A 23,453-nucleotide genomic window follows, 5' to 3' on the forward strand; every position below is an offset into this window, starting at 1 on the left:
GTCATTTTAATTGGTATATTTCTGGTCTAATCAGATCTTAAAGTTCTAATAAATCTAAGTTGGGAATGTGGAATGGAAATTATCCTAATTATCTGGAAGGTGAAGGATATTATCCAAAAATAAAACATTATAAAAAAAAAGAGAGATGAAATAAAAGTAAATAGAAATAAACTCCCAAATATGCGGAAATCATTTCTCCAAGGTGAATTTAGCTTTCTCCACCTTATGTCCCATAAATCAACACTTTTGATGTTGCTAAATTACCACAAGATTAGGAGAACACCATGCCTGTGCCTGCAGGGAAGCAGAAAGATATTTGGATTCAAACAGGCTTTGAATTGCAGCCTGTACATATTCATGTCATGATCAGAGAATGTACCACTGAAAGAGGAATAATTGTCTTGTGTGTCTTTAAAGCCATACAACTGAGGTGCTTGTAAAAATAGCCTCATTCTTTGCAATTGACTCTGGCCTCCATAGGAGTTCTGATTTCATGTAGTTTTTAATTTGAAACAGGAGTCTAATCAAAAGTAATAAAAATAAAGTAAATATGATTAAGAATGGAATTTACTAAATTTACAAAATCTCCTACTGCTCAGTAGACCAGTGGAAAGAGACCACTGTTGGAGAAGTCTCCTTTCCAACATAGCCCATGGGTCAATGTCATGGTCCTTAAAGTAACTGATAACATTAGTATCTTGCATGCAGTCAGATTAAAAAGTAGAACCAAGAGAATGATAACTAATTAAAGGTCTGAAGTGCTAGAATATAACTATAGTCCCTATAACAAGGTTAATTCTTAAAACATCTCAATAAATAATCTAGCCTCAAGGCCAGTGTTGAGCACATTAAATCTGTCCCTAAGCATTTTTTGTCTGTCCCCACCACATTTCCTGCAATCTAGTTAAATTTCTCTGACAAGGAGGGTTCCCTAACAGCTATTTCAACACTTTAAAACTCTTTTAAATAATTTCCTATTTGAAAATCAACCACTGCATCTTCCCAGCATCATGTCATTTTGCTGTCAGCATAGACACACAGTCAGAATGACATGCCAAACATGTGGTAATCAAGGAAATAGTTTTCCAAGAAATGATCACCACATGAAAGCTCTTTGAATGTCCCTGCTGCACTCTGTGACTTCTTAGTAGAAATGAGCATGCACTTATTTAGCCTGAAATTACGGCCTGTGATAAATATAAGGGGAATGGAAATTGATCCAGTCTATTTTGAAGAGAAAATCCATGGATTATGACAGTTATTGAAGATACAGGACAGGGTGCACTCAGCACAACAGGACAAGAGTTTATATTAAGCATGGATGGGAAAAATAATTTTTCTGTTTATATTGCACTAGGAGTGGGCCTGTACAAGCAGTAGTTTTACTAGTGGCTTTTTTATGTGTGAAGTATATTTAAGCTTGTTACAGGAAGTTAAGGTCTATAAATAATATTGTGTATATATTATGGATTCTAGGGGGGGTCATCTGTAGAAAATTATATTTTGGTTCCTTTTATGTAGTGCTTAAATCTTGGATCTTAGTAATAGTTTTACAAATGTGAAGCTGAAAAGAAACATCATATTTCTGGTTAACATCTCCCTCTCCTTGTCCCACTTTGTCCTGCCTGCCCCTTTTTGCTACTCTAAGTCAACTTAGACATGAGACATTTTAGTTTTGCATGCTATAATACAATATAACATTATGTACAAAGGCCCAGACCAAAAAAAGCCCAAAAGCCCAAAAGCTTGCCTATATCTATTCCAGTTATACAGTTTGTCCAATGAAAGATATCATCCACAAGAATTCTTTTCTAATACTGTGCAGAGTATGACAGAAATTACCCTTTTTGTTCCTCAAATGTCAAGCTTTGACTGTTTGCCCACCACGCCTCCAGTCCCCAATTTTTCTCATAAATGAAATTCTGGTGAGATAACGTGATTGCTGAAATTGGTTTCACTTAATTTTTTTTCTGACCTAGTCTATGAGCAACCTTAAACAGAGGCAAAAACTAGCAGCAGTGTAATGACGTGGCCAGTCATGTGGAGCATAGGAGCAGTGGTGGCTTCTGGTTGCCACTGCACAACCATTACTGAAGTCACAATTGTGATCATGATTGTGAATGAGGCTGCCAGTGGCAGCTGATTTTTTTCACCCCACCAAGTCAATGCTCAGAGCAGCTGTCCTGAGTCACTCTGCCCTAGTGAAGGCCTGGAAGCTAGGCCCATCCTTGAGCCTTAATAGCTGGATAACCATAATAGTATTTGAGGACTCTCAGTTCATGTCTACACATTGCTGTACAGCAATGTTGCTACAGCACCATGCTTTAGCACAGTATGGGTGGTCACTGTGCCGTGGCACACTGTGCGTGGTTAGATTTTGCTGCTATGTTGCCATAGTGGTGTGCTATACCTGGGCGCCACACTGCTATGGCAATGTAGCTGGTGATCACATGTAGACACATGTGATCGCTACGTTGCCATAGTGTGCCATACAGGGACATAGTGGGTCGCTATGTCACCAGAGGGCGATGTGTAGACATGCCCTCAGAATCAAAACTGTGGCAGTAGCTCACAATCAACTCATGTCCACAAAGGTGAGCAAAAGAAACAAAGAATGGAAGGTACAAATAATTGGCCTCATCTACAGTAACCAGCTACCAAGATATCTAGTGGGATACAGTATTCCCACAATCCTTCATTTTATGTACATATTCTGTCCCTGCTGTCAAAAGTGTTCACAATTATTGGCCATCAGTGAAAGCATTTTATGGAATAAAATCCTATTTCAACTCTGAATTTCAACATACAGGAAAAAAATGAATGCAGATTAAAATAAATAAAATGCGTGGCCGACTCTCTGAGAGGCAGGCAGGAACAAGCACTGCAGGCCAGGCAACAGTTCCCACTACAAAGAAAACAAAAACACAGGTGCAGAATGTACTCAAACCATGCAGATTAGCCCTGTGTATAGTACACGCTATTTACAAGAAGAAAAACATCACTCTTGTTATTTGGCCATCATTACCTTGAGGCTTGTTTTATCCCCTCTCAGCTGAAAGTAGAATTATCCCAGTTCCCACAGCAAAAGTGACTAGAGAAACATATGACGGTCAGGCCCTTCAGAAGAGTTATGCTGAGAAGTCACTCCCAAACAGTAGATAGGTGTTGGCCACCTGAACAAACAGAAGACAGATCAAGTGCCACAATGAATGTATATAACAACAGCCTGGTACATGCTTCTTCACACTGCCCTGTCCAGAAGAAGGCTATTCTTTGTATATAACAGTAACCCTGGGAGCTAAAAAGGGTTAAACAGAAAGGAAATTTCCTCTGTAGAAGAAAAGTGAATACTAGCTATAGCCAGATTCATTCTGCATGTTGTAATATTGCCCTGGCACACTCTGTACTGTGCTTATGATATATTGCTTCAAGTTTGCTCCTGTTCTTTTTTTTTTGGAAATAACATAATATAAGAAAGGAAAAACTCTAAATGACTTGGCCTGGGGAAAGCAAGTCACACTGACTTATACTACTGGATTTTGATGGGGTAGCAAACCCCAAAAAATAAATGAAGAAAAGGCTACGTCCTGGGCTATGATTCATGCTGCAGGGGAGGGTTGTTTAGCTTCTGATTTTTGTGTGGAACTGGCTCTGTGGAGATGACAGTGTGGAACTGGGCCTGGTACCAGGCAAGCTGACTGAGGCAGATACGCTGACTGAAGATGCTGTAGTAGTAGGTCTGTTAAAGTAGATTTCATGTAACCAAACTAGTCAGCAGCAGGGGCCTAGACATGAAGACTTCCCTGGAGTGAGTGAGGACTGCCACCTCCTAGAACCCACTGTGCTCTCTGACTTCAACTGCATTTGTGAAGAAGGTGTAGATGGGGTGGAATCACTGGGAACAGGAGTTCTAGGGCCACCAAGACTGCCACGAAAAGGCAGAGCTCCTAAATTAATACTTCACATTGGTATTCCAGAAGGCCCAGGGAACATGGGGAAGCCTACAGACAACATGAAATCAATCCCAAATAGGTGAGGGTCCTCATAGAACAAATGGACATTTTCAAGTCTGCTGGGCCAGATGACCTACATCCAAGAGTCCTGAAAGAATTGGCTGAACTCATAGCAGAGCCTTTGGTGAAGATATTTGAAAAGTTGTGGGACTCGGGGGTGGTCCTGGACAACTGGAAGAGGGCCAATGTTGTGCTCATCTTTAAGAAAGGCTGGAGGGATGACCCTGAAAAATACAGACCAGTCAGTTTGACTTTGGTCCTAACAAAAACTTTTGAAAAAATTGTTAGAATTACAATCGCTTACAGGGTATTAAGAAATGCCAGCATGGCTTTGTGGAGGGTAGATCATGCTTGACAAACCTGACATCCTTTTACGACCAGGTAACTAACCAGCTGAACAAAAAACATGAGGTAGACATCATTTACTTAGATTTCAGTAAGGCTTTTGATTCTGTCTCCCATGAAATTCTACCAGTTAAACTGGATGGTACTGGCCTGGACCAGTGAGGTAGGTGGATAATGGTCCTAGAGATTAGTAATCAATGGGAGGACTGTCTCCAGTGGTGTTCCACAGGGATCAGTGCTTGGACCTGTGCTTTTTAACGTTCTTTGGATGAGGACATGGAATGCTCTATGATTAAATTTACAAATGATAGCAAGCTGTGGGGAAATGCAGGCACACCAGAGGATAGGGTAAAGATCCAGGATGACCTTGACAGACTGGTTCTATGGGCTGATTGGAATCAGATGAGGTTCAACAGGGAAAAGGCCCAGATCTTTCATCCGGGTAGGAAGAACCTGCACCGCAACTATTGGATAGGCAGTAGCCCAGTGGCTGGCACAGCATCTGAATGGGACCTGTGCAAGGAAGTCACCAGCAGAGCAAATAGAGCTCTGGCGTGCATCAGCCAATGTGTCACCAACAGATCCAAGGAGGTGCTTCTCCCTCTCTACTCAGCATTGGTGAGGCCACAAGTGGAGTACTGTGCCCACTTTTGGGAACTGCACTTCAAGAAGGATGCGGAAAAACTCAAGAGGGTGTAGAGAAGGGCCAGCCACATGATTAGGGGGCCTCAAGAATAGGCCCTATGAGGAGAGACTCCAGGAACTGGGCTTATTCACTCTGGGTATGAGGAGGCTGTGAGGTGATTTGATAGCTGCCTACAAATATGTTGGGGGAAACACCAAGATCTGGGGGAGCAACTCTTCAGGAAGGCACCTCTTGGGAGGACAAGGATCAATGGTCACATCCTAATAGAAGGAAGATTTAGGTTGGCCATAAGGAAGAACGTCTTCTCTGTAAGTGTAACTGGAACCTGGAACACACTCCCAGCAGAGGTGGTGCAGTTGCCATCCTTGGAGGTGTTCAAGAGGAGGCTAGATAAGCACCTCATTGAGCTAGTTTGAGCTCATTAACCTCCTGCCTGTGGCAGCGGACCAGACTCAATGATCTTACATGTCCCTTCCGGTCCATGACTCTATGACTCTATGACTGGCAGTTATTGAGTGGGAGAGCTGGTTGTACCCCTCATACATTGATAGGGCTAGGGCTGTGTGAAGCTTTGGGTGGTGATTCAATTCGGATAAGGTTAGACCCAATTCGGTGGCCAACTCTCCAAATCTGAATCAAATCAGGGAACCAATTTAAAAGTCCAGATTGGGTCAAAGCTCTCCAAATCAATTCAGAAAAGATTCAGAGAGCTTCAGTGATTTGGACAGTCCCCACCTGCTGCAGCAGGGATGCAGGCTCTGAGCTGGTAAATAGGGAGTGGGGAAGGGGGGGGCTGGAAGAGGGGGGAGGGGACTATGGGGGGACCCCCACCAGGCCCCATCCTCTGCCTGCTCCCCCAGCCCCCCAATCATTGCCCATTTCTCCAGCCCCTCCCCCCCATGGCTGCCCTGCCTGCCCTAGCTCCCAGCCCTTTAAAAAAAACCCTACTCACCAGCTGCTGCCTGGTGGGAGGGCAATCCCTACTGCCCCCCAGTGTCCCATGCCACATGGGAGGCTCTGTCATGAGCCCCTCAACCTTCCCTGCTGTCCCAGCCCCCACCCCGCATGGCTGCCAGCTCCGGCCCTTTAAGAAAAAAACCCCAAACCCCCTCCCCTGGACTTACTGGCTCCTGCAGAAGCCTTGGGACTTCTGGGGGCTCATGCAGAGTCCCCCATGCAGCACGGGGCTGTGCGGGGAAGCAGGGGATTGCCCCCCACTGGGCAGAAGCTGGTGAGTAGAGGCTTTTTTGTTTTTAAAGGGCTCGAGCTGGAGCAAGCGGGGCAGCCATGGCAGGGGGGCTGGGAGAGTGGGGGGTCAGGCTTATGGCAGAGCCTCCCACATGGCATGGGGCAGTGTGGGCAGTGGGGATTGCCCCCTCGCCCGGCAGCACCCGGTGAGTACAGGGGTGTAGTCCAAAGAGCTGGGAGCTGAAGTGAGTGGGGCAGCCATTGGGAGCAGCCGATGAGGCCTATGTGATTCAGAGATTCCACTGATTTGGCCGAATCAATTAAGGACAGTGATTCGAATCACCAAATCGAATCACTGCCCCCCTGAATCAGCTGAATCCGAATCCAAAGCAAATACCAGCCACTTTGCACAGGCCTAAATTCATTTAATTATGCAAAAAGACAGTTATTCTCTTTTCCCCAATAAGGAGCATGTTTGTGATTTGCTCTTCTCCCTGACTTCTGTGTGGTTTTACAAAGGGAAGAAATGCCCTTAAGGATACCAGGAGGGTGTCTCAAATGTTACATTCTTAATCCCTCAGAGATTTTGGGTTGGGGTTGAAGCCAACTGTTTAGGTATTTTGAAAGAGACTGCTTAAAGTGAATTAAGGTTGGGTACACATGTGCATTACTGTGGAGTTGACTAACCCCGCATTAAAGTGTCACCATTTACACATGCAGCAGTATTATTAATTAACTTCACTGTAAGATAATACTGTTGGGGACAGTACTGTCTTATGGCGGAGTACTTAACTCTGTGGAAACACACATGTAGATGGTGACAGGGGCTGGCTGGGGGACAAGAGTGCTAAAGAGCGGAGGCTGCCTGCTGACTAGCCCCACACTTTAGCACTCTCATGCCCCAGCTAATCCCTCTGCTGGCCAACACCAACATCCAGAGCCTGTGACTGACCCCTCCTCATGCCCTGTGCCAGCTCAGGTCTGTTTCACCCTGGCTAAAACTTCTTGTGGGGACAGTACTATCTTATGGCAGAGTCATTTACAGCACAGAAAAACAACCATGTGGAGGTGACTGGGACTGCAGCAGTTTGAGCCAGAGCAAAGCAACCCTGGGCTGGCAGCAGGCTCGGAGGATCAGCCACACAGCTTCGCAGTTTTGGCACTCTTGTGCCCCAGCCAGTCCCAATGCCACCAATTAATTTTTAGGGGCCCCACGGGCTGGATAGAATGGCCTGGCGGGCCACATCTGGACTGTGGGCCGCATTTTGCACACGCCTGGCTTAAAATGTGACTGGGCAATGCATAAGTGCCACAAAGGCAAATAAGGAACATGAAAGGACCTAGCCTGAAAGTAATTCTAGATGGGTAACCTGCACCACTGCCTCCAAGGATAACACAATATAACTCAACTGAAAGGAGGAATACTCAGGTTGTTGTCTACCTAGCCAAGATTTCATTTGAGATATTCTGAACTGTAAGTGCTGACTCTGTGGGTACTCTGCACGCCCCCCCCAAAAAAAATAGTGAGTGCCATGGAGCCACTTGCAGGATAAAAAAAATTATAAAGCACTTTTGTGGAAGCAGCAGCACATGACTTCAGCCTGGCTCTGCAGCTTCGGTGGGGCTTTTGGGGGCTTTTAGCTAAAGCTGATTCAATCAGTGATTAGATAAAAGGTCCTACTAAAGCCCCACTAAAGCATTTGATCTTTACAGATGCTGTGGAGCCAGGCTGAATTAACTCACTGCTTCTTCTGGGTATGTGTGGGGCTCAATACCACTTTATACCATTTTGGGGAGGAGGATTATGCCTGCAAGCACCCACTGGCAAAAACCAAAGCCAGCACTTATGCTTTGAAACCCAGTTTTACCTCAGAGAGACACATGGAGGCTGACTAAACTTGTGTCCTTGCAGTTGCGTTTCTGTGAAGGATCATTATGGCATAATTTGACCCTTTTGCATGTTTCCTATTTATTCTGATTGTAAAAAAAGTAATAAAATATCTGCAGATTTCTCATATTTTATAATGGTAAAGTTGAAGTGTTGTTGTAGTCATGAAAGTCCACATTTGGTTTCACACCACAGTTTGGTTTCATGACACATTTGGTGTCACTGTCACTAACCAGATTGCCTAATCTACTGCACTTGTTATGTCTTGTAATGGCTCCTGATAACTACTAGTTCACAGTTCTCCTCCATCCCTCCAAGCAGACTGTTTGCATTTACATGGAGACTTCTCTCAGCTATTTAGCCCACAATTTTGTCCAATGACTCTCTGAACTATATGGTTGGTTCAATAAAAGATATCACAAAAAATCCTACCCTCTTATACTGGTGTTATTCTAGGGTGTTATTCTAGGGTCACTCTGCTGAGTTTGTTGGAGTCACCCTACACTTACCTCTACATATGAGCAGTTACATTTCTTCCAGTCTCTATGTTTTTTAGCTTTGCATGCTTCTGGGGCTGTCATGTGCAATGACTTGTGCATTGACTTAGACATGGTTCTTCCATTTGTGGCCAGATGATATGTACTCTGTGCAGCAAGACAGATGAGTTTATTTAGATATTCCAAAGAAGCAGTTCAGGAAGTTGGACTCAACTCTGAGACTTGAAGCTGGTCAGTGTATCATAGTGACGTGTTTGTCTTGTTTTTATAAACACAGGAAAGGTGGGTAAGCTTTTATTCCACTCTGTTGCTTTGATTATGTTTTTGAATTGCTGCATTTGGCAAACCAAAGCAGTGATGTTTTATTTATTCAGAGAAAAAAATAATGCCACTAGTAGTCATCTCTATTAAAAATTCAAAATATGTATGAAACTGCCACCAAGTTCAGACTAGACCTTGCAACACCCTAGTCATTTTTACTGGTCTTGCAGCAACACAGCAACCCGCACCTTAACTCTTCATTTCCTCCAAATGACCTGGTTTTACTTTGTCAATTGAAGCCTTCCAGGGTCTCTAAGACCATGATTGGATTTGGTACCAGATCCTTGAAAGTATTTGAGTGTCCAATTCCAATTGATTTCTCTAGTGGCATACAAGGGCTCAAATCCACTGCCCATTTGTGCCTGTCGTAATGATAGGCCAGAATTGAACATTTGTGATTAACACGTTATTGCATTTAAAGGGTCAGAAACTTACCTGGTGCATGTAAGCTGAGCTGAAGTCAATAGAGCTACATCGATTTGTAGTGGGCAGGGATCTGATCCAGCTATCCAACATGATTTATACCACCCTAATAGCATACTGTGTCACATATGGAATCCTATCCTGATTAAGCTTTATGGCTAATAGAGAAAATTATGCTGAATGAGAACAAGATTAGGCCCTTTCTGCCTACTTTACTTTAAATGAAGAATACTACAAGGCAGTGTATGTTGACTTTTAAAGTGCACCTTCTTTTTTCATCGCTTAGGGCCACTCCCTGAGACTGTTCATGATACTTGAGTCAACTGTTGTATCAGGAAAAATCTCTCATTGGTTCTCATGAGAATTTTACCTTAAGTCAAATGGGAAGAAAAAAAGAGGGCTAGATCATTTGCTGAAGTAAAATAATGTCAAGAATTGAAGTCAAGGGGACTGGCATCATTTAAGTTGGCTGAAGATTTGGCTCTAAGTAGAGACCTGACTGTCAGGTTTTACCCTCTATTGATAAAATAAAAGAAACAGGCTTGCTGGAGGATTTGTTTCTGAGAAATAACTAAGAAGCATTGATTGGTTTCCATGTCAATCAATTCTTGGCACCCTCTATGCATCCCTAAATATATGTATGCTTAAATCTTACACAGTGAAGGAACTTTTAGTACCCTGCTCCCCATCCACTCCCATTGCACACCTGTCTAGGAATCAGGCAAAATTTAGCTCATAGAAACCATCCTGACACAAGCAGATGTGTTTTGTTACAGCCAGCTGCTATTAGCCATTGCTAAGTAGTGACCTTTGGGTTTTGTCCAATCTGCAGGTAGGGGTTACCTTCTTCCAAGTGCTGGCCCTGATTCATCCTCCAGTACAAGTGCTGTTGATTTATTTCCAGGGGTCCTAAGTGGAACTCCTAAATGAACCTCTTTGGCTTACACAGGCTATACATTTAGCTCAGTCCTCTGCATATTTTTTTTAATATATATAATAGATAAGAACTAAATGGAAACCAGAAGAGACTGCTATCCCATCAGAAATTAGCACCTCTTTGTTCATGGAAGGAAGCACATTCAAACATATTGAAGTGGCTAGGCTCCTTATGAAATTACTAGAGTAATTATGCTGTTCAACCTATTGCTGTCAATGGGCAGTTAGTGTCCAGCCTATGGCAGAGCTCTCATTGACTCTCTTGGGAGACAGACAGAGGCTACAGTTTGTATTAGAAAAGCCTAAGGGGGTGACAGTTCAATTCTGGAAGTAGCACCACTATTGAAATATCCACAGAGAACCAAACCACATTTTCTTTCCAGAGCCCTTATTACCATTTGTAAAACACTGTTGAAGAAATCGAGCTGAAAAGGTTACCACAAGACATTTTTATATGGGGAACTATTATGAATCTAAACCAAGCAACCACAATTTATTCAAACCCAAATATTTTATTTTAAAGGAACTTATTTTCTCACTTTGCCAGGTCTCCATGCCTCTCTCTCTCTGTCTCTCCCCGCCTCCTTTTAATGTGCCCTTATCTTAGTAATAAACATTGAAAGAAAAAACATAAACCACAGTTGCCATGATAGAAAAGTGGTCCGTCTGCCAGCCAGCCAAAGATGATTATGTACTGTTCAGAGTATTCATGATGAATGCTCAGCTATTCATGAACATTTTTCCCCCCCAACAAACTGCGAATTGCAACCTGGTTCTAGAACTGGATGTGCTGCTGTCTATGCATGAGTATTTAAAAAAACGGATGCTAAATTTGAGTGCTTCCAATCTAGTGTATCCAAATTGTGACACCTTCTAAGGAAAGGTACCAGGAAAGGTACCAAGAACACCAGGCTTAATAACCAATCTCTCTTCTTCGAAACTGTTCTCTAACAAAAAGGCCAGATTCCTCCCTGCATCATTCTCCCAGTATCACTCGAAATGCAATAGGGCAGTTTTGGCCCTGAATGTGTAAAGATTATATACTGAAACTGAAGCTTTAATCTGCTCCCATTTAAAGAAGAGATTTTTCAAGGCAGCCAAGGTGCTTAAGAATATTAGTCCCAGACACTTTCAAATGAGACTTGAGGTTTTAAATCAATTAGGTATTTTGGAAACTCTCCCACTAGTTGGTAGCAAAATGCCCAGTGGTTTCAATCACATTTTAGAGTCCGGTTTTCAAAATAAGACATTTTGGTCTTTTTGGTACCAAAAAGGATGATGACAGAGTAAGACCCCAAGAACTTACAGACCCTTTACTCATGAAAAGCAGTCACTATTTCTATGAGTAGTTGTACTCAGCTGGAGGAGAGAAGGAACAGTCAGGTACTAAGATTGTAAATGAGAGTCTGCCAACTGCCATTGCCCCCCTGCTCCCCCCCATTCTCATCCTGACATTATAAGAGCTGCCTTAACGAAAGACCACACTTGCTTTGTTTATTACTATAACCTGCAATATTTTCTGTAAAGAATAAGGATAAATGTATAGTCATGTAAAATATGTCAAGCAGAGTACAATTAATTATTAGTGTGGGTAAGAAATTGCTATCACAAAGTCACATTAATTTGAAGTAAGGTTAGGTTCTTTCTGCCAAAATTTTACCTATGTACTAGGTCATAACCAATAAACCCTACATTTAAGATTTATTTAAGCAGAAGCCCTTAGAGCTGGAGGGATTAGCTAGGGACTATTGGACCACTCCACACACTCTAGTTCACTGGCTGGGATAAAGTTCAGGCCAGCAGTGGCTTGAACTCACTGTCAGCTGTGCAGCGTCCTATGTAGAACAGGTTGATGATCTCATACCACCACAAGACCATGCCATGAAGAATTACCATGACAGTTAGTAGAGTACAACCTCATTATAACAAACCCTGCTTATAACACCTCCCCCACCACCACCTTTTGACAGTCCCTGTAGAAAGAACTAATTTTTATTATCGTGATTCTGCATATTAACTAACCCTACTATAGTGGGTTCATAGCATCTGACACAGTAGGCAGTAGCCTACAAAAGCTCATGCCTCTCTGAACAAGTCTATAAGGTGCCATCCTGCCTTGCCTTCTGCCTGCTATAGTGAACACCCTCTTCTAATGAACTTTTCTCCCAGTCCCACTGAGAATTATGATAATGAGGTCGTACTGTATTCACCAATTGCTTGTTGACTGTCTCAGCAGAGAATCCATAGGAATTAAGCCTTCTCAAACTGCATTTCAGTGGGTGTTCTGTCTCAGTACACCAGACTTAGCCCAATAATTATTGTTTGGGGACTTAGAATGCAAGCAACACAGAATTACAAGCTATGGGCTTTCTTACAGTCGATTGAAGTCAACGTTAAAAACTTTCTCTTCAATTCAGGAGAAATAGAACTAGAATTTATGCATATGCGCAGTGAGAGACACTTCATCTCCTGACATCTGGGGTACAGATCACAGCTACTATTAGATTGGTACACAGGAACCGTATACGAATTAAGGACGGGTGGTGCCAAACAACACTATTACACATTCTTGCAAACTGCTCTGCTCAGGCGGTAAAAGGGGGCTGCAATTCAGTCAGATTTATATGGCCAGTAGAGGAGTCGCCCTTTGGAATGGAATTCACTGCTGATATGAAGGTGATGGAAGCAGCTTCTGTGTCTTTTGCCATTGCCCTAATCTAGCATCTTGTCTGGGCTGCTAGGATAGTTCCCGGAACTTCCATTCACTTCTGACAGCTCCACTGTACTCAGATGTAATCCAGATGGCCAAAATGCAGTCCAGTAGCTATTTCGCTAGAACTTAGCAACAGTCCACAACCAAAACATGTAAAAGCAATAAAAGATACAGTAAACAATAGAAAAATAAAACTGTTTCTTCACAAAGCTGTTCAACAAACTTTTGTTAGATTGATTTTTCAGACAAAGAGACCCCTAGCCAATGTACTGTGCATTAGAATTGGTATGGTCTATTAAGGATCAATCTGTCTATATTAATAAAATGTATTCTATTGCCACTAATTTCATGGCATTATTCTTTGTCCTTTATTTTCGTCATTGACATCCACTGAAGCAGCAGCAACAGGGCTACAGATTCATGCTCTGATGATGCCAACTGCATCAGCCAATTGTGCTGACAGCTTAGGCAAGGTGAACAAAACAGGCAGGCTGATACTTCATTCTCCCATTTCCTTCTCCAGCTTTACAATTTTTCGAAACCGTTTCTGAACTGTCTCTTTTAAGCAACACATACTAGCACACTGCTGTAGGATCGTACAAGCAGCTGGAACCTGACGTTAGCTTAAAGGACCTGCCTTTTATCTGGTCTTTGGATTTTGCTACGCAAAAGCTTTAAAAAACCCAGAGGGTGTCTCATAGCTACTTAGTAATATCCATCATGGGTGATGAATATGCTTCAGTAATTAATGTCATTTAGAGATGCACAGCAAGGTTTTCCCAGTGCTGCTCGCTTCTGTAAAGTTCATTTATTGAAAGCCAGAAAACATTCTTCTCCCAAAACCATTTACCATTCCACAAGATGGCAGCACAGTGATATGAGCTATGAAGGGCTTGATTCTTACCTCACAGATATACAACAAGAATTGCTCTCTTGAAGTTTGGGGTGGTCAGGCTAAACTTAGGGAAGTCACTATCTTTTCATTTTGATTATATGGCACTCAGCAAAGGGACTGGGCACTCCTGCACCACAAATGAGAGAATAATGCATCAGTGTGCTGTCAAAATCAGGCACAGAAAGAAGTTAACTATAGCCATGTATTGAATAGGAGGTGCACAGTCAAGCCCTGAAACATTTAAGCTCCCTTCTCCTTTGCAAATGACCCAACTCTAAAAGCATTTTTCTTTCTCCCTCTGCCACACCTCATATTTAATATGTTGCTTGTTTGATATATTTCAGTTACAGATCTTTTGGTCTCCCAAGACTAAATTCTGTTCCACACAGTAATCATTAAATGTATAGCATCTACCAAAGTCTTGGCTTAAAGGAACAGAATTGAGAAAGAATTCTCTTTCACTTATGTAGCCCTGTATTTCTCCTATATTCAGAATAGGTTCTGAGTACTGAAATTATTCATCCATAGGAGTGGATTCTACTTCCCCCTTCAGAACCACACAACTCAACCTGCCAATTTCAATGGGCAGTACTTACAGCATCTCTATAATTGGACCTTCAGCTCCCCAGGCTAAGGGTCTGGCTCTCCATCATTTCAGTGGGAATCTTAACCTGTGCTAAGACCCTCCACTTGAAGCATATATACCTCTATGCAGAAAGCAGGACTTCTGACCTGAACAGATATAGATAGACATGGGACACCACAAAACAGTTCCTGCTTTTCCTCTACAGATAATGACTATAGTACTTTCAGGCCTAGCTTCTAGCCTCTCCCTCCTCCCCAGTCTCAGAGGTGTTGAACTGATGCTTTTTACATGTGGCTTTTGTGACACATTACATATATGGTGCAATTAACTGGTGAACTGTGCAATAAATTTAGACCAGCCACATGTGCAAAGTAAGCAACCATCTCCGGAAAGGCAAGGCTGTAAGCACCATCAACCACCCCCACTTTCACTGCCCAGTCTTGGGGCTAGCCACTGGGACAGCCAAGAATGTAAGTCAGAACCAGAAGGAAAGCAAATATAGGAGGGAGGCTAACTCTATGGTCTGGGGAGGAAGGCATTACCCTGAAAGTGTTCATACATCGTACTCAATGACTCTCTTGTACCAAATGCATCTTAATGTATGCCTGCAGTAATGTCATGGCACTAGCTTGGAGTACACATGAGTAACAAGGGAGATCTGACCCAATTAAGTTGCATGAATGCAAATGTGACAGGACTCTGGCCTGCAGTATACACAGTGGACCGAAAGCAAGTGCAGCACCAGACCTTAGTATGTCCACCTTTGTATGTAAGCTGGATGCACGACGATTTCAGATAAGGCTTGACAGGGGAATGGGTTTGTGACAAGCAGCTGTAGAATGCTGATGCATGCACAGATGTAAACCTTTTTTTTTCTTTTTTGCTGTAAAAATAAGCACTTCTAACTTTTGTGTGTTGTTATATTTGTGTGTTTAAATCCTTAACATTATTGTCACATGAGGCTCTAATGCTTGTAGGGAACAATCTGGTTTAAGAGACATTGCAGCCAGATGTGATGCTAGGCACATCACTCCCTTAAATGAGGTGCCATTGGATGCAGAAACTATTGTGCCTTAACCCTATGCCTAGGAGAACTTTATCTATACACCTTTTGCGCATGTCTGTTCACACAAATGTATGCACACAAATGCATAAGAGAATTTTTTTTTTCAGACATGTCTAATGCAGTGGTGCTCAACATTTTGACTCTGCAAGCCAGATAGATGAATGGCATGGGGCTGGTCTGTGGGTCAGACGGGATCCCAAACACCGAGAGCAGGCTCTGGGGCCCCATGCTGCCTTCACCCAGCCCCATACACCAGGAACATGCTCTGGGGCCCCATGCCACCTCCACCTGACCCTGCATGCTCGGATCAGGACCCCTGTTGCCCTGCATGCCAAAACCAGCATACAGGGCCGCAGCCCACTAGGTTGCCCATGAATCCAAGGGAATCTTATGAGCTGGATAACAGTACCAGGGGCCAGATGTGGCTTGCAGGCTGGGAGTTGAACAGCCCTAGTCTAACACAGTGCTTTACAAACTTTTTGGACCAACAAACCACAGTCAACCCTCAAATTCCTTTTGGACCACAGTCAACCCTCAAATTTCCTTGCAGAGAAACACCTCCCCATATCATCAAATTGTTGATTAAAAGCACTGCAAAGGCCTCAGGGCTCAGTACAATCTCTGAATACCCAGTAGTCCACAAACCACAGTCAAGGATCCCCTGGTTTTGGGGTGCTTCAGTAAGTGCCACTCCTATGAACACCAGACCCTTTCAACATTGTTTGTTTTAGGCATGCAAAACAAAGAGCTTTTGAAGCTCTTGTCTTTCTCTTTCCCTCACTCACACATGCTTTTTCTCATTATGAGTGATGATGGCTAGCTACATCAATAGCTATTTGTAGCCAAAAGATTGAATCCTTAAAAGCACACAGGAGTATTCAGCACCCAAATGACTGGAAGCTGGGGTCTAGTTCCCTTATACAAATCATGTGTAATGTGTGCCTACAATGGAATGACCACTAGCATGGGCATTACAGTCTGCCAAAGGAAATGGTACATGCTAGAGTGTAGATGTGAGGCCTACCTTGCAGAAATACTGAGGCTTTTGTGACACATTACATATATGGTGCAATTAACTGGTGAACTGTGCAATAAATTTAGACCAGCCACACGTGCAAAGTAAGTATCACACAAGTACCTGGCAAATCCAGCCACACTTGCAATTTCATTATCACATGATAAAAATGACTATAAAAAGAGCCAACCAGCTATCAAGTTAGTGCTTGAAAAACATGTAACAACTCTAGAGCTGGTGTCTAGCCAGCCTGCATTTGAACATGTAGCAGGGCCCCCAAGTGATGGATCCCAAGCTCCAAAGTGTAGCAGGCTTCCTGCCTTCATCTAGAGAGCTGCCTGCTTCCCCTCAGAAGTGTGGGGTACGGCTTCCAGCTGGCAGTGCCAGGGCTTTGCTGCAGAAGGGAATCTAGAAGGGGCCTTGGTGTGTCCTGGCCTGGTGTGTGCAGGCCGTGGGGTGGGGGGAAGCAGTTCTCCTCTGGGGAGAAGAAGGCAATGAGCGAAGTCCTTGCTCTGGCCCTGCCTGCACAAGGGGGTGCCCGTCTGTATCCAGCTCACAGCAGGGGAGGGAAGCCCCAAGGTTTTGCAACTCCGCCACAAGGAGGCACCAGGCTCAGGGGGGTCTGGTCTCTGGCACACCCCAAGACCTGCAGCTGGGACACCTTGGGCTGCTGGGGGGGTGGTGTCTGTGTGTGTGTGTGTGTGGGCACAGCCACCCTAGCGCCAGGAGGAGGGGCCGTGCCCCCCCAACACACACACACGCACACACACGACGCGGCGCGGCATGGTCGGTGTGCAGGACGTGTGGCTGCACCCCAGGCGGGGCTCGGCTGCCCGCTGCCTGCCACCTGCTCGCGAGCGCGGGGCAGGCAGGGCGGCTGCCGGGCAAAGGCGGGGGTGCGGACAAGGACCCCCCCCCACCCCATTGCCTGCCCCCGATTTCGCACTGCAACTTGGGCTGGAGGTGGAGCAGCCCCTGTCCGCTCCGGCTCCCCTCCTCCCCGCTCTGCTGCCCGGGGGCATCCCTAACGTGAGCGCCTTGCTCCTCCCGCCGCACTCTCCGCGTGTGCGCGTGTGTAGACCTGCAGTCAACTTGCCTCTTCCACCGCGCGCGCGCGTGTGTGTGTGTGTAGCTGCACAGGCACCTTGCCCCTCCCGCCCCTCCTCCGCGTGTGCGTCCCTCGACGTGCGCGCACAGCTGTGCGGAGCGGCCGGCCGGGGGTGGTCTCCCTCCGCCTCGCCGCTCCCTGCGACCGGGGCCGGACAAGAAGGCGGCGCGATTGGCTGCGGACTGCACAGATCAGCGCTGGGGCTCCCTCTCGCGCACACGCGCGCGCACACGCCGCCACCAAAACCCGGCGGGCTGCGCCTGCCGCCCCCAAAGCCAGGCAAAGGCTCGGAGCGAGGGAGCGCGCAGCCCCGCAGCCCTGCCCCGGGACGGGCCCTCTTTGCACGGCTCGGCGGGGCAGGTTTATCTGAGGGGCTGTGCCGCCCCTCGTGGCTCGGGGGCGCCGGCGGCGGGATGGCCGGGGCCCCCCGCTCGCTGCTGTGCCTGTGCCTCGGCTGGAGCTGCCTGTGGCTGGCGCTGGGGGACGCGCTGCGGGCGCATGTGGCGGGGCTGCGGCGCAGAGCGGCGGCGGCGGGGGACGCGGGGCTGCCGCCGCTGCCGCCGGGGGACAAGGTCTCGGAGCACATGCTGCGGCTCTACGACCGCTACCGCGCCGCGCCGCCGCGCCCGCACCCGCACCCGCCCCGCGCCGCCCCGCGCCAGGGCAACACCGTGCGCGGCTTCCGAGCCCGGCCGGCAGGTGAGTGGAGTCGGCGCCGAGCGCGGCAGCGGGACGCCCGGGGCACGAGCCGAGCCGTCCCGCGGCTTTGGTCGGTGCCGGCGGGACACGCACACAGGCTTCAAGTGCCCCTGGAGATGGACGCGCGCGCGCACACACACACGCGCGCGCGCGCGCTTTAAGTGCCACCTTGAGACGCGCACACACGCACGGGCTTTAAGTACCCCCTTGAGATATGCACACACACGTGTACACACCCTCCTAGACTTCCACAGCCCCCTTGGCACACACACGTGCGCACACAGGGTTTTAGTGCCCCCTTGAGACAAACACACACACACTTCACATCTCCCGTTGGCTCACACACACACACACAGGCTTACACACACACAGGCTTTAGGTGCGCACTGGACACACACACCCCCTGGAGATCCCCCTTGAAAGAGATGCATACAGCCCAGACCTCAAGTGTCTCTCTGAAACAATTTCTCCAACTATTTAGTTGGGCTAATAAAAGACATCACATTTATCCAGAGAACCTTGTCTGCCTGTGTCCTTAGACCAACACAGCTACAGCCAACACTCTGAAACACACACACACACACACACACACACACACACAGATGTCCATGCACACACACACACGAGCTTTAAATACCTTGTGGCTTAAGGCACACAGGGACTTCAGATCCCCCCTGGAGAGGGACACACGTACACTTCAGATGCCCCCTCGAAATACACACAAAGGCTTTACATAACCCCCGGGAGACACACCCAGCACACAGCTTTAGAGATGTCCCCTTGAAACAGTCACATGGGGAGGCTTTACATAACCCCTTGAGGCACACAGACTTGAAATGCCCCTTTGAAACAGGCAGTACTTACCTCCCTCATTACACAAGCCTAATACTTGCCTTGTAGTGACCCCTTGCAAGTGTGGGAGTCTCTCTCCCTCCCACAGAGCTGAGACTTGAGAGATTTCTAGTCTATTGTTGTGGAGGATTTTTTTTAATGGAGGGGTGGAGGGAGAGGGGAAGGTTGCCTTTGTAGCTGGCTGCTTTGTAATTGAGAGAGCAGTTGACACTTCATCCTGTGGGCCTGGGGGACATGGAGCAAGCATTGGTGTTATGCATTGGGGGAAGCTTAAATACCTGCAAAAGAGGAATGCCCAAAAGAACAAAAAAGCAGAGGGGAACTGGTTTACCTTGAGTATGAGATTTCTTATTCCTTTTGTGAGTTTGGTGTCTTGTGCAGGGGTGGTTAAAGAAAACGTGTCTTTATGGCAGAGACCTTACCATGCCGTAATTGCAGTGATGTGGGTGTGTAATGCTGTAAGGAAACACAGATACAAGTGCTGAGTCCTACCAGAGTTTACAGAGATGGGGATTTGTTTTTCAGGCAATATTCATTCTACTTTGCAGCACAGATTCGGTTGGTTGAAATGTATGACTGAGCAAATCTCCCCCATGCTTTTTATTTAATAAGACTTGAATGCCCATAGATTTCGGGTCACAAATAATTATAATTTACAATTCTGCCCCGCAGAAGCCAAGGGGTATTTGGCTATTGATCTTAATGAGAGGTGGAGCTGGTCCTTAATCTTTAAATTTCTCCCACTATTCTTCATTTTGCTCAAACCACTGCAAAGACTGTGCCAATGCTCAAAGTTGTGCAACTCTTGAAAAAATACGCTTTTCCAGTGCAGTTCCTAATTCACACTGTCAAGCCAAACTAAAGCTGCACGCTCCTCTGTAAAAAGCATGTGGATTACCTATAAATAGTTGGCTATTGCACTGGAAACTACATAGTTTTCTGTACTGCATACAGTTTGAAGATTTAAGAAAACAATTCACCTAACATGAGCCCATACTAGAAAAGGAAATAGGTTCCAATTCTTCCAGGACTTAGGCACCTGTCCACTTTTACCACCATCATACAAGCACTCCCAAGGACTCACACTGAATGTGCCTAATGTCCAGTAAGAAGCATACCTACATCCTGAAAAATTAGGTCCCTAGAGTATGCACTGAGCATCCCAATGATTGTACCAGGAAGAAGAAACAAACAGACAGTGGTGGTTGCTACATCTTGACACTATACTTTTCTGGTGTAATGCATATTGCACATCAAAAAGATGCTTTAATGAATGCTTTATTTCATTGTTACCATACCTGTCTCTGTTTCCAGTGTTCTTATCCCTACCAGACCTGAGTGCCAAATATTATATAACACAAGACTGATTCGCCAAATACCATAGGGGATTTTGCCTACTCAAGGTTTTTGTAATCAAAGAGATTTCCAGTGTAATAAACAGCAGACTGGACTCTGGTTTGTATAACAGGAAGTTTCAGATAGTTGACTCTTGTAACCTTGTCTACCTTGCATAGGCCGCGGAGTGGGGTGGGCCCTCTCGACCAACTTTTAGCACATTAATTTATATAGCCCACAAATGCACAGTTGTCATTCTGGTTAAAATTGTATAGCTATATTTTACTGAATGGCTAACTAAATTAACATGCTAAAAGTTGGTCAGGCCATGGCCTGGGTGGCCTACCTCGTTCCTCAGCCTATGATCCATTGCTCTTGTAGCTGTTTGGTGTATCTAATTCCCACTGTTACAGGGGTGGAGGCACCTTCACTGACTGCCCATCTTGTATGCAGACCAGCCCAACCTCTTGCTTCTTTACTTTTCATTCCATCCAGGAAGAGCACACACCAACTGCAGAAACTTCCTCAGCCTGACAAAGGGTTTTTAAACCCAAAAGCTTGCTTAAATTTTTTCCCCAACTATTTAAGTTGGTCTAATAAAAGATATCAGATTCACCCAAAGAACCCCGTCTGTCCATTTTCCGCTGACATTAAGAGTTGCTTTATATGTGATAGGATAGTAAAGTTCCTTTGGAATCTTTTGGGTTACTATACATAAATATAGCTATAGATGAAGATACACATATCATTACTTACTTAAAACTGGTTGTAGCAAAGGCCTATTTTCCGTTTTAAGTGCAGTCATGCATTGTGAATAGTTCCTCTCTGGTTTTCTGTTAGTGTGAATTATGCTTCATTCAGTATAATCAGGCTTTGGTTTTAGACTGACATGCAGCTGTAAACCTGTCACAATTTAAAATCCCTTCTTACCAGAAAGTATCTGTCTGAGACGAAACAAACATCTCTGTGCTGATTTTGGCATGACTTGTCAGTTCACTAACCTTTTGCAGTTAACTTGTTGAACTAGCGCACAGTTAGTAATGGATCACTGAATTGCTTGACTCAGATACTTTTTTTAAAAACAGCATGAAAAAATGGACTTTGGGCTTTTATGAAGTAAAGTCTAGGGGTAAAATTGTCAGAACCATGAATCAGGCTCCAAATCCACTTAATGTTTGGGAGTATCAAACTATTTACCTAAGTATGTGTGGAGGATGGTAGCCCACCAACCCAGTGTGTACCAAAAGAAACAAATGTCATTGACAAATAGGAGAGAAGTCCCATATCCCTGGACTATGCTGTCTTGGGCTTTGAACAAGACAAGTCACTTAAAAGGCTTTTAATATGTAATCTCTGAATGTGAAATGCCAGGAATCCAACTTGTTTTGCAGCTCTAAAACTCTATGGTATCTCATTAAGCTTCTCTGTCCTTACTAGGATCTGAACGAGTCTGTTTTAATGAACACTTATTTTTATTATTGTGACTGAGTGACCTCACAGCCTTTTTACAGATAAAAGTCCCCAAGAGGTCCATGAGTTTTGGCTGGAAGAGTCAAAAGGGACCTAAGCTAAGCCCCAGCTGTCAGTGTAACTCAGTGAGTAACTGATGCTTAACTTTCTTAAGGTCTCTTTGGAAACCCCAGCTTCTAAAAGCTAGACTGAGTGTTGTGCACTAAGGGCATTGTTCAGCAATCAGTGTGTCATATGAATGTCACATTCCTCTGGGACGTAAACAGTCCTGGAAACATCCACCACCTGTATACTACTGCTATGTCAGCCAATAGCAAGTGTTTGCAGGGTAAAGCCCTTCATTCTAGAGCATGTATACCTGGGGTACGTAACAGTTACAGGGTTCCAGTGTAGCTACTCTTATACAGTTTCATGTTGAGTGACAGCAAATATCTACTTCTGGAGTCATGTATTCATTATCTTAGCATTAGTTTCCATATGCAGAAGTGGGAACTCTTCTCATTGTATCCGTTTGATTTCTGTGGCCCTGACTGCAGTCAGTAGCAAGGTACACTAAAAAAAGGAATGGTACAATCCAGGACGAAGGATATTTGCCCCTTTAAGCACACCTGATTAAATGTAGTTATTGTTCTAAACCTAGAAGGCCTTTGGTTGGATTCCCACCTCTGTGGTCTTTCTGATTATATTTATACTGTTACTTGACTGTGGGTGGCAGCAGTCCTATAAACACACTATTCACTAGCCCCTTTCTTCCTCCCCCCATGCTTTCACAGTTCAAGTGCCAAAGCAATAAATTTGAAGTGGTTATAAGTTTTTTGACACTTTTATAAGTATTTATGCAAAATGTTTAACCAGTTTGGTGTTGTCTTAGCTTTCCCATAGGATGCAGCAGCTCATTTGAGAGGTTATTGATGGCAGAAAAGTGCATTTCTGTTAAACCTTAGATCAAATGTTCAGGGGGGAAAAGATGTCTTGTTTTTCACTTGTGGTTAAATGCTTGGCTAAAAATGCAATGGAAATAGAACATTAACAGTATTTCCTTTTTGAGATAGTTTGTTTCCAGATTCTCTTCTCAAATTGTCAGACATTCTCTGTGTAAATTTCAGCTCTTTCCCCCCATTCTTGTTTATAAGATGGCATTGACTCCACTGCCACTGTTCTCTCAACAATATACACATCAAGAAAACTCTCAAGGAATGATTCTATAACCACAGGGCAAGCAAAAGTCAATGACAAAATTCTTCAGTGTCATTGATAACTGAAGGCGGTATGTGGCAGTTAGTACTAGCAGCCCTAGAACGGGAGTTAATGAAAAGAAAATTTCCACTTGTCTACTCAGCAGTGTAACCAATAATTTTAACCACATATTTCTAAGAGGTAAATTGATTTTTTCCTGAAAACACATTTGTCAAGTGTAGCTGATTAGAAAAGAAAAGACATATGGAAATTGTTGAAAC

The 23,453-nt window shown here is 44.7% G+C and overlaps 1 protein-coding gene across 1 annotated transcript in view; it reads left to right on the forward strand.

The window, feature by feature from the left end:
- Nucleotides 1-17,720: 17,720 nt before the first annotated feature.
- The window catches only part of BMP3 (bone morphogenetic protein 3), a 33,228-nt gene continuing 27,495 nt past the window's right edge, over nucleotides 17,721-23,453 (forward strand). The window contains exon 1 of the mRNA XM_090036919.1: nucleotides 17,721-18,339. Within this exon, the coding sequence (XP_089893045.1) occupies nucleotides 18,054-18,339 (286 nt within the window). The 5' untranslated portion in view covers nucleotides 17,721-18,053. The remainder of the gene's footprint in view (nucleotides 18,340-23,453) is intronic.

Source organism: Crocodylus siamensis, chromosome 2, assembly GCF_052110815.1.
Source record: "Crocodylus siamensis isolate JL-2025a chromosome 2, ASM5211081v1, whole genome shotgun sequence".
Classification (NCBI taxonomy): domain Eukaryota; kingdom Metazoa; phylum Chordata; order Crocodylia; family Crocodylidae; genus Crocodylus; species Crocodylus siamensis.